A 12212-nucleotide genomic window follows, 5' to 3' on the forward strand; every position below is an offset into this window, starting at 1 on the left:
GCTTCTCCAAGCTCTGGGACGAAATCGTCCCACACTATTCAACAGCCAGTGACAAATCAGAGCGCCAAATTTAAAACCACAAAATGTCATAATTCAAAGGTCTCAAACAGGACTATTTTACACCATTTTATAGATACACTTCTCCTGAATCGAACCACGTTGTCTGATTTCCAAAAGGCTTTACAGCGAAAGCAAAACATTACATTATGTTAGGAGAGTACATAGACACAAATAACCACACAGCCATTTCCAAGCAACTAGCATGCATCACAAATACCCAAAACACAGCTAAATGCAGCACTAACCTTTGATAATCTTCATCAGATGACAATCCTAGGACATTGTTATACAATACATGCATGTTTTGTTCAATCAAGTTCATATTTATATAAAAAAACAGCTTTTTACATTAGCATGTGATGTTCAGAACTAGCATACCCACCGAAAACTTCCGGTGAATTTACTAAATTACTCACGATAAACGTTGACAAAATACATAACAATTATTTTAAGAATTATAGATCCAGAACTCCTTTATTCAATCGCTATGTCCGATTTTAAAATAGATTTTCGGCGAAAGCACATTTTGCAATATTCTGAGTACATAGCTCGGCCATCACGGCTAGCTAATTTGACACCCACCAAGTTTGGGACAACCTAAACTCAGAATTACTATTAGAAGAATTGGATCACCTTTGCTGTTCTTTGTCAGAATGCACTCCCAGGACTTCTACTTCAACAACAAATGTTGTTTTGATTCCAAATAATCCATAGTTGTATCCAAATACCACCATTTTGTTTGTGTGTTCAGGTCACTATCCGAAGGGTAACGTGCGAGCGCATTTCGTGACAAAAAAATTCTAAATATTCCATTACCGTACTTCAAAGCATGTCAAGCGCTGTTTAAAATCAATTTTTATGCTACTTTTCTCATAAAATAGCGATAATATTCCAACCGGGCAACGTTGTATTCATGAAAGCGTATCACCAGTCTCACTGTCCCCAGGCAGGCCACTTACAAACTCTGCTGCTGTACTTTGCCCAGAGACAGGAGACACGTCATTCCGCTTTCTGAAGGCTTTAGAGAGCCAATGGAAGCCTTAGAAAGTGTCACGTTACAGCACAGATGCTGTAATGTCGATAGAGATGCAACAGAAGGACAACAAATTGTCAGACAGGGCACTTCCTGCGTGGAATTGTCTCAGGTTTTGGCCTGCCATATGAATTCTGTTATACTCAGACACCATTCAAACAGTTTTAGAAATTTTAGAGTGTTTTCAATCCAAATCTACAAATGATATGCATATTCTAGTTTCTGGGCAGGAGTAGTAACCAGATTAAATCGGGTACGTTTTTTATCCGGCCGTGAAAATACTGCCCCCTATACCACAACAGGTTAACTGGATGGATTGTCCTCAGGGTTTCCCCTGCCAAATCAGTTCTGTTATACTCACAGACATTATTCTAACAGTGTTAGAAAACACTATCAAATACCACCATGCATATGCATATCATAGCTTCTGGGCCTGAGTAACAGGCAGTTTACTTTGGACACCTCGGTCATCCAAACTTCCGAATAAAGGTACACCCGTTAATTGAATTCCATTCCAGGTGACTACCTCATGAAGCTGGTTGAGAGAATGCCAAGAGTGTGCAAAGCTGTCAAGGTGAAGGGTAGCTACTTTGAAGACTCTCAAAATATATTTTGATTTGTTTAACCTCTACGGGCCACGGGGGCAGTATTGAGAATTTTGAAAGAAATATGTGCCCATTTTTAACTGCCTCCTACACCAACTCAGAAGCTAGGATATGCATATTATTAACACATTCGGATAGAAAACACTCTGAATTTTCTAAAACAGTTTGAATGGTGTCTGTAAGTATAACAAAACTCATATTGCAGGCAAAAACCTGTGAAAAATAGATTAAAAAAAAAGAGAATTTTGTGACTGTACTATTTAGTGTCATTGTTTTAAAGATACCACAGTGAGAAAGGATTCAGTTCGCAACTCCTACTGCTTCCACTAGATGTCAACGATCTTTAGAAAGTTGTTTGAAGCATCTGTGATAAATACACACCGAATTAGAAAGCTTACAAGTTGACACGTCATCACTTCATTTTTTGCGCCTGCGCATGAATCTGAGAAGAGTGCCTTTGTCATTATCGTTTATTCTAGACACTTGATAGGTTGTGTGAAAATATTACTGATGTTTACTGATGTTTCACGTTAAAAATGGAACAAAAGATTAGTGCTAAACAACGTTTGACATGTTTAAACAAACGTAAATAGATTATTTACTAGGTTTTCTTTAGTTTTTCGACGTGACTTTACACTGCCCACCTCATTTTGTGGGAGCCTACTGAACGCTAACTATTTGGACATAAATTATGAACTTTGTCAAAAGAAACCACATTTGTTCTGGACCTGGGATCTCTGGCAGCGCCTTCTGATGGAGATAATCAAAGGTAAGGGGATATTTAGAATGTTATTATCGATATTAGATGATGCTAATGCTAACGGTATAGCTTAGCTTAGCTTAGCATATAGCTTATTGTTGTTAGCATAGTACCCAGTTTATACAAAATGTGATTTCCCAGTAAAGTTATTTTGAGATCTGGCCCTTCGGTAGCAATTACGAGATGATAATATATTATTCTTTGAATGACAATATTATAATTTACCAATGTTTTCGAATAGTAATTCCGTGATTTGTAATGCTGGATTCACTGGGTGCATTCGAGCCGAAAAAAATTCTGAATTTCACCGCGACTGTAAATGCTGTTTTTGGATATAAATATGAACTTGATGGAACTAAAAATGCATGTATTGTATAACATAATGTCCTATGAGTGTCATCTGATGCAGATTGTCAAAGGTAAGTGCATAATTCTAGCTAGTTTTCTGTCTGTTGATGCCCTTCTTTGAATTGGCTAAACATTACACGCAGCTATTGTCAATGTACTCTCCTCACATAACCTAACTTTATGCATTCTCCGTAATGCCTCTGAAAATCGGACAGCGTGGTTAGATTTAGGAGATATATCTTTCAAATGGAGGAAAATAGTTGATTATTTGATTTTTTGAAATGATTACTCTTGCAGTTTTGAATTCCCCGCCATGGTCACATGACAATGAATCCCAATACCGGGATAAGATCGGGATAAGATCCTCAACAGGTTAACACTCTTTTGGGGTTACTACATGATTCCATATGTGTTATTTCATAGTTTTGATGTCTTCACTATTATTCTACAATGTAGAAAATAGTAAAAAATAATGAAAAATCCCGGAATGAATAGGTGTGTCCAAACTTTTGACTGGTACCGTATATTATTTAGTATATGTAAAGACAGGGTTAAGTCTGATGGGTGACAATATTAGCCCATCACTTGTGAATGACGCCCAGTGTAAGGCAAGAAACAATGCCTCTTTTTTGTGTTGCGACTTTATCTAATCATAGTCGCCCACCTCATGTAGCCTAGCCCATAGGCATATATGTTTTGATACCATTTGTATCACAACTAAAGTGGCTAAATAACTTCTTAAAATGAAGCACATTAATCTGCTTTACAAGGGGAGTAGAGCCTAACTACATACATAAGCAGCACGTGAGTTTGTAGTTTGGGGAAGATAATTATCCCCATAAAAAATGCACCTTTATAGTAAAAGCATTACATGCATAATTGCATTTGCTGTCACTTCTGATAATTGTGTTTTCCCGCTAATGGAACATTTGCGCTTATAGCCTACTGCTGTGTGCGCATTGCTGTGTTTATAATGTGAAGAAATAGCCTAATAGTTTACCAACATTTTAAGCTAAACGTTCTAATCTGTTGCATAAGCCTTATTGCGTAAAAAAAGTTTTTTTGATGCTAGTGGATGTATAAATCTGTCCAAGTCTGTTTGGAATATTTTATTTCTCACACAGAATGGAATAGGTTAACTTTTGTACTATGGAGGATAGTAGATTGACATAGGCTAGTGCTTTTGCTGTTCGTAAGGCCTGCTCCTGTTGCTGGCATACGAAAAATTAATGTGGACAGTTCATCAATATCCTCAATATTCACCTCAGAATTGGATAAGGACACGCTCAGTTACTACCCCGATGTGTCGGTCTTCACTTGTAGCCTATGTCATGACGTTGCCCTCTTTGGACACTGCGAGCACCATCCCCCGACTTCTATACTTCTGACACCAGGCTCTGTAAGAGCGATCGTAAATTCCTACGAGGAGACCCTCTCCTCATGGCCCCAGTATAGAGAGAACAAAGGAGTTCTTCCACCTCACAGAACTGGAGAACCGAACGACATTTATGTTCTGGAGAAGGTATAAAAGATCGGTGAAGAATCCAGCTATGAACTGGTCCGTTTGGTACAATTTTGTGAAACTCATGAGAGACAATACGGCCACATTACCATAATCATGTTTATAGAAGAGTCTCAGGTATGAGTCTTACATCTAAATGGTTGTATGTAATGAATAAATAAGGATGGAACTGTTTGTGAAATTGTGTAATGTGATTTTGGACTGTTTAATGAAGGAAACTCCAATTCCCTTTGGAGTCTTAACTAAGTCCTTGGCACGCCCCCAGGGACACAGACCGGACCTGGCGTCATGAGACAGCCTCTTTCTATGTCCCGAATAAAACCCCCACCTTGGTTTTCTATCACCAGACCGAGTTTGCCTGAATTATGAGATGGCTAAAGGTTGGAGACCAGCTTTACCTCTTGCTGAACTTTTAACACGTGGTTAAACTCTTAGACTATCGATACCGACAGAAAGTCTTTGATATTAATTACTAGTCTGCAGCTAGGAATTCGGATCATTGAACGCGAAGACCGACAACCGCCGAAACATCTCTCCTATAACGACATTAATGAATGTCACTCTGAACTACCCATCTAACCACGACAGAGAGCGAGAGAGGGCGGACAAACTCTCCAACAAAAACAAACTTTTCAACAGAGATCCCGACGACACACTGAGCGTAAATATATATATTGATTGCAGTTATTCCCGAATGAGTGAGCGGTCATGTGCAAAGGATTAGCATTTCAATTGTTATAATTATCAACTCTATAGTGCCTTCTCAGCTGACCCCCCCTCCCCTTTTGTCTAACAAGCCGCCATGCCGGTTTAGCCCACTAGGGCACATTCCTCTATCATTTCTTTGTAACGATATCTACTGTTTGTTATGCATTTCTGTGAATTACTTAGTTAGTAAATAAATTATTTTAAGACAATTGATGTATGGATGACTCATAGTGAAGACTGGGTTCGTGCAGATAACCAACAATTTACGACGTTTGGAATGAGACTGACGTGAGGTAAATAAGTCATTAGTCCGATGACTAATTGATCAGATATTAAAATATCTGAAAGTTATCTGAAAGTTATATTAGGAAAATTATAACTTTGTAATCTGAATATTTTCCTTGGTGCCCCGACTTCCTAGTTAATTACAGTTACATGATTAATCAGGTTAATCGCGTAATAATAATTACAGAGCGTTATTTGATAAATATGTCTTCAGTTTTAATGATGCCAAAGACACAACACCTGTGAGAAAGACCTGATCACGCGATAGAGAGCTGCGTGTGAGAGGTGCTTCGAAGCACACAGCACTCAGAGAGAATTATTATTATATTTGACAACTCAGGGTATGTTCTTCTGAAATAGACTACATTTTCTTCATATCATGTTTCTTTAGAGCTGTCTAAAATAAATAATGGATTAATTGTGATGATCTAGGCTATATTACATGGATTTATTGGACTTTTTAAAATGTAGATGTACCAAAGGTCTTTATCAGTGGAATCCAAGAGATGCTAAATATCTGTATGTTAATTAACGGTCAATTACAGTACCAAGATACCGGCAGTTATTTGCTTGACAATCACCAGATAACAACATTTTGTGACTGCCACAGCTCTAGGCCGGAGTGGTGTAAAGCTCACTGCCATTGGTCTCTGGAGCAATGGAAATGCATTCTCTGGAGTGTTGAATCACGCTTCGCCATCTTGCAGTCCAACGGACTAATCTGGGTTTGGCAGATGCCAGGACAATGCTACCTGGTGACTTTAAAAAGGTTAAAGTTTAATGGCTGTGATAGGAAAAAAGTGAGGATGGATCAACAACATTGTAATTACTCCACAATACTAACCTAATTTGACAGAATGAAAAGAAGGAAACTTGTACAGAATAAAAATATTCCAAACATGTATCCTGTTTGCAATAAGGCACTAAAGTAAAACTGCAAAACATGTGGTAAAGAAATTAACTTTGTCCTGAATACAAAGCATACCACTCTTCATATTTTCAAGCATGGTGTTGGCTACATCATGTTATGGGTATGCTTGTCATCTGCAAGGACTAGGGAGTTTTTTTATGAAAAGAAATGGAATAGAGATAAGCACAGGCAAAATCCTAGAGGAAAACCTGGTTGTCTGCCTTCCAACAAACACTGGGAGACAAATTCACCTTTTCAGCAGGACAATAACCTAAAACAAAAGGCCAAATATACACTGGAGTTGCTTACCAAGAAGACAGTGAATGTTCTTGAGAGACCTAGGTTCAGTTTTAACTTGAATCAGTTTGCAAATTTATGCCAAGACTTCCAAATGGCTGTCTAGCAATGATCAACAACCAACTTGGCAGAGCTTGAAGAATTTTAAGAAGAATAATGTGCAAATATTGTACAATCCAGGTGTGCAAAGCTCTTAGAGCTCCCAGAATGATTTACAGCTGTAATCGCAGCCAAAAGGTGATACTAACATGAATTGACTCAGAGGATTGAATAATTATGTAAATTAGCTATTTCTGTAATTCTTTTTCAATAAATTTGCTAACATTTCTAAAAACATGTTTTCAATTTGTCATTATGGGTTATTGGGTGTAAATGGGTGAGAGAAATATATTTAATCCATTTTGAATTCAGGCTGTAAACACAACAAAATGTGCAATAAGTCAAGGGGTATGAATACTTTCTGCAGGCACTGGATCTGCCTCAATTACCTCGTATCCCTTTACGTTGATTTGGTCTGTAAGTAAGCATTTCAGTCTACACCTGATTTAATAACATTTGATTTGATTCAACTGCCTCTTCTGTTCCTAAGAACCTGATAATATATAGCCAACGATGTCATCCATCCTCTCTACCTCCCTCCACTCTTCCCTCTACCTCCCTCCACTCTTCCCTCTACCTCCCTCCACTCTTCCCTCTACCTCCCTCCACTCTTCCCTCTACCTCCCTCCACTCTTCCCTCTACCTCCCTCCACTCTTCCCTCTACCTCCCTCCACTCTTCCCTCTACCTCCCTCCACTCTTCTATCTACCTCCCTCCACTCTTCCCTCTACCTCCCTCCACTCTTCCCTCTACCTCCCTCCACTCTTCCCTCTACCTCCCTTCCCTCTACCTCCCTCCACTCTTCCCTCTACCTCCCTCCACTCTTCTCTCTACCTCCCTCCACTCTTCTCTCTACCTCCCTCCACTCTTCCCTCTACCTCCCTCCACTCTTCCCTCTACCTCCCTCCACTCTTCTCTCTACCTCCCTCCACTCTTCTATCTACCTCCCTCCACTCTTCCCTCTACCTCCCTCCACTCTTCCCTCTACCTCCCTCCACTCTTCCCTCTACCTCCCTCCACTCTTCTCTCTACCTCCCTCCACTCTTCCCTCTACCTCCCTCCACTCTTCTATCTACCTCCCTCCACTCTTCCCTCTACCTCCCTCCACTCTTCCCTCTACCTCCCTCCACTCTTCTATCTACCTCCCTCCACTCTTCCCTCTACCTCCCTCCACTCTTCCCTCTACCTCCCTCCACTCTTCCCTCTACCTCCCTCCACTCTTCCCTCTACCTCCCTCCACTCTTCACTCTACCTCCCTCCACTCTTCCCTCTACCTCCCTCCACTCTTCCCTCTACCTCCCTCCACTCTTCCCTCTACCTCCCTCCACTCTTCTATCTACCTCCCTCCACTCTTCTATCTACCTCCCTCCACTCTTCTCTCTACCTCCCTCCACTCTTCCCTCTACCTCCCTCCACTCTTCACTCTACCTCCCTCCACTCTTCCCTCTACCTCTCCCTCCACTCTTCACTCTACCCTCCCTCCACTCTTCTCTCTACCTCCCTCCACTCTTCCCTCTACCTCCCTCCACTCTTCACTCTACCTCCCTCCACTCTTCCCTCTACCTCCCTCCACTCTTCACTCTACCTCCCTCCACTCTTCTATCTACCTCCCTCCACTCTTCTCTCTACCTCCCTCCACTCTTCTCTCTACCTCCCTCCACTCTTCCCTCTACCTCCCTCCACTCTTCCCTCTACCTCCCTCCACTCTTCCCTCTACCTCCCTCCACTCTTCCCTCTACCTCCCTCCACTCTTCCCTCTACCTCCCTTCCCTCTACCTCCCTCCACTCTTCCCTCTACCCCTCCACTCTTCCCTCTACCTCCCTCCACTCTTCCCTCTACCTCCCTCCACTCTTCTCTCTACCTCCTCCACTCTTCCCTCTACCTCCCTCCACTCTTCTCTCTACCTCCCTCCACTCTTCCCTCTACCTCCCTCCACTCTTCCCTCTACCTCCCTCCACTCTTCTATCTACCTCCCTCCACTCTTCCCTCTACCTCCCTCCACTCTTCCCTCTACCCTCCCTCCACTCTTCCCTCTACCTCCCTCCACTCTTCCCTCTACCTCCCTCCACTCTTCTATCTACCTCCCTCCACTCTTCCCTCTACCTCCCTCCACTCTTCCCTCTACCTCCCTCCACTCTTCCCTCTACCTCCCTCCACTCTTCCCTCTACCTCCCTCCACTCTTCCCTCTACCTCCCTCCACTCTTCCCTCTACCTCCCTCCACTCTTCCCTCTACCTCCCTCCACTCTTCCCTCTACCTCCCTCCACTCTCTCCAGTTCCTCAGACCAGTCATTTCAATTATTGAATGTCAGTGTAAGCAATGCTCTTACAGTTGTGTAACTAATTTACAGTTATAGAACCTGTTTACAGGAGTAGGTGGTTACAGTTATAGAACCTGTTTACAGGAGTAGGTGGTTACAGCTATAGAACCTGTTTACAGGAGTAGGTGGTTACGGCTATAGAACCTGTTTACAGGAGTAGGTGGTTACGGCTATAGAACCTGTTTACAGGAGTAGGTGGTTACGGCTATAGAACCTGTTTACAGGAGTAGGTGGTTACGGCTATAGAACCTGTTTACAGGAGTAGGTGGTTAGTTATAGAACCTGTTTACAGTAATAGGTGGTTAGTTATAGAACCTGTTTACAGTAATAGGTGGTTACAGCTATAGAACCTGTTTACAGTAATAGGTGGTTACAGCTATAGAACCTGTTTACAGTAATAGGTGGTTACAGCTATAGAACCGGTTTACAGGAGTAGGTGGTTAGTTATAGAACCTGTTTACAGTAATAGGTGGTTACAGCTATAGAACTGGTTTACAGTAATAGGTGGTTACAGCTATAGAACCGGTTTACAGGAGTAGGTGGTTAGTTATAGAACCTGTTTACAGTAATAGGTGGTTACAGCTATAGAACTGGTTTACAGTAATAGGTGGTTATTTATAGAACCTGTTTACAGTAATAGGTGGTTAGTTATAGAACTGGTTTACAGTAATAGGTGGTTACAGCTTAGTACCCAGTTAGGTGACAGTCATAGAAACAGACACATTAATGGTGTTCTAATAGCTGCTCTCTGTATACCGCCCCCTCTTCTCCTATTCTCTCCTCCCCTCCTTTCCTATTCTCTCCTCCTCTCCTCTCCTATTCTCTCCTCCCCTCCTCTCCTCTCCTATTCTCTCCTCCCCTCCTCTCCTCTCCTATTCTCTCCTCCCCTCCTCTCCTCTCCTATTCTCTCCTCTCCTATTCTCTCCTCTCCTATTCTCTCCTCTCCTAATCTCTCCTCTCCTATTCTCTCCTCTCCTAATCTCTCCTCTCCTATTCTCTCCTCCCCTCCTCTCCTCTCCTATTCTCTCCTCCCCTCCTCTCCTCTCCTATTCTCTCCTCCCCTCCTCTCCTCTCCTATTCTCTCCTCCCCTCCTCTCCTCTCCTATTCTCTCCTCCCCTCCTCTCCTATTCTCTCCTCCCCTCCTCTCCTATTCTCTCCTCCCCTCTTCTCTTCTTCACTCTGCTCGCTGCTATTGGAAGGTGTGCGAGTGTGTGTGTGTGTGTGTGTGTGTGTGGGTTCAGACAGCGTCACAGGATAATGGTTAAGTCCAGTGCTGGTGTGGGTTCTCTCAACCAGCTGAAGTTCATCCCTGTTAGTTCATTTAACCCACAGGTCACAGTCCGAACGTCAGAAGGACTACTAAGCTACAGTACAATACATTTTATTACACATAATAATATCCTGCAAATGTCACTGCCTTTCAACACCCAATGACACTGTACAGTACCTCTCAGTGACACACACACAATCACACACAGGGGACATAACTATGTGTGTTTACTGTTAAATATAAAGTCAAGGTCCCTGTCATTCTATTATTCATACTGTCCTCCCGCTGAAGTTTTCTTTAGCCTGAGATGGTGTTCTCCCCTCAGGAAGTTAATTTTAGCCCTAAGTGCCTCTACCGTAAGTGAACGAATGAACAGTGAGGAGAAGCCAAGGCCACATACTCGCACACACACACACACACACACACACGCGCACGCTGTTCTCTCTCTCTTGCTCTTTTATTTTTTTTATCTTACCTTTATTTAACCTTTATTTAACCTTTATGTAACCTTTATGTAACCTTTATGTAACCTTTATTTAACCTTTATTTAACCTTTATTTAACCTTTATTTAACCAGACACGTCAGTTAAGAACAAATTCTTATTTACAATGACAGCCTAGGAACAGTGGGTTAACTGCCTTGTTCAGGGGCAGAACGACAGATTTTTACCTTGTCAGCTCAGGGATTTAAACTTGTAACCTTTCGATTTCTAGTCCGACGCTCTAACCACTAGGCTACCCTGCCGCCTCTCTCTCATTCGCTCGTTGTTGTTGACCTCAGATGACCATGAAGCGTTAAGCGTTGAGAGGAAGACGTTGGAAGAAAGCTGCTCTGTAGTGCACTTTAAAGGGAATAGGGAGCGATATTAGATTGGATAGGTATTGGTCTGAACAGTCCACTATCATCCTCTGGCTGATCTAATAATGAATCTGTCTCTCTTCTCTTCCTTCTCTGTTCTCTTCTCGCCTCCTCCTCCTCCTCCTCCTCCTCTTCCTCCCTCTAGCTCACCACCCTGCGTGGGTCTATCCTGGAGGATGCGGTGCCGTCTACCTCTAAGCACGGCCTGGCGCGGGGTCTACCCCTCAAAGAGGTGCTAGATTACCTGGTTCCAGAGCTGAACGCCCACTGTCTCAGACTGGCTCTCAACACACCTAAAGTCACAGAGCAGCTGATGAAGCTGGACGAACAGGGGGTAAGGAGACGGCAGTACACAGACACCAGGGGGTAAGGAGACGGCAGTACACAGACACCAGGGGGTAAGGAGATGGCAGTACACAGACACCAGGGGGTAAGGAGACGGCAGTACACAGACACCAGGGGGTAAGGAGACGGCAGTACACGCAGACACCAGGGGGTAAGGAGACGGCAGTACACACAGACACCAGGGGGTAAGGAGACGGCAGTACACACAGACACCAGGGGGTAAGGAGACGGCAGTACACAGACACCAGGGGGTAAGGAGACGGCAGTACACGCAGACACCAGGGGGTAAGGAGACGGCAGTACACACAGACACCAGGGGGTAAGGAGACGGCAGTACACACAGACACCAGGGGGTAAGGAGACGGTACACACAGACACCAGGGGGTAAGGAGACAGCAGTACACACAGACACCAGGGGGTAAGGAGACAGCAGTACAGTACACACAGACACCCTCCCCTCTCTCGGTTTCTGTGTTGATGGGAGAAAGCTTGTTTTTATCTGTCTGGTTGTTGGATCTGTGGGGATGGGGAGGAAGGAGAAAAGGAAGCATTTTAACACTTTTCAGACAGAGGGACTGTCATATACTTTGTTCTCTCCCTCTCTCCCCCTCTCTCCCTCTCTCTCTCCCCTTCTCTCCCTCTCTCTCTCCCCCTCTCTCCCCCTCTCTCTCTCTCCCCCTCTCTCTTTCTCTCTCTACCCCTCCTCTCTCTCTCTGTCTCTCTCTCTCTCTCTCTCTGTCTCTACCCCTCCTCTCTCTCTCTGTCTCTCTCTCTCTCCTCTCATCTAC

General features: G+C 43.2%; 1 protein-coding gene across 2 annotated transcripts in view; it reads left to right on the plus strand.

The window, feature by feature from the left end:
• Positions 1-11732, plus strand: part of LOC115175140 (signal-induced proliferation-associated 1-like protein 1) — a 169938-nt gene extending 158206 nt beyond the window's left edge. For both annotated transcript variants that reach the window (XM_029734354.1, XM_029734355.1), the window contains one exon: positions 11225-11732. In XM_029734354.1, coding sequence (XP_029590214.1) covers positions 11225-11449 — 225 coding nt within the window. In that variant the 3' untranslated portion in view covers positions 11450-11732. The remainder of the gene's footprint in view (positions 1-11224) is intronic.
• Positions 11733-12212: the final 480 nt, after the last annotated feature.

Source organism: Salmo trutta, chromosome 35, assembly GCF_901001165.1.
Source record: "Salmo trutta chromosome 35, fSalTru1.1, whole genome shotgun sequence".
NCBI lineage: Eukaryota > Metazoa > Chordata > Actinopteri > Salmoniformes > Salmonidae > Salmo > Salmo trutta.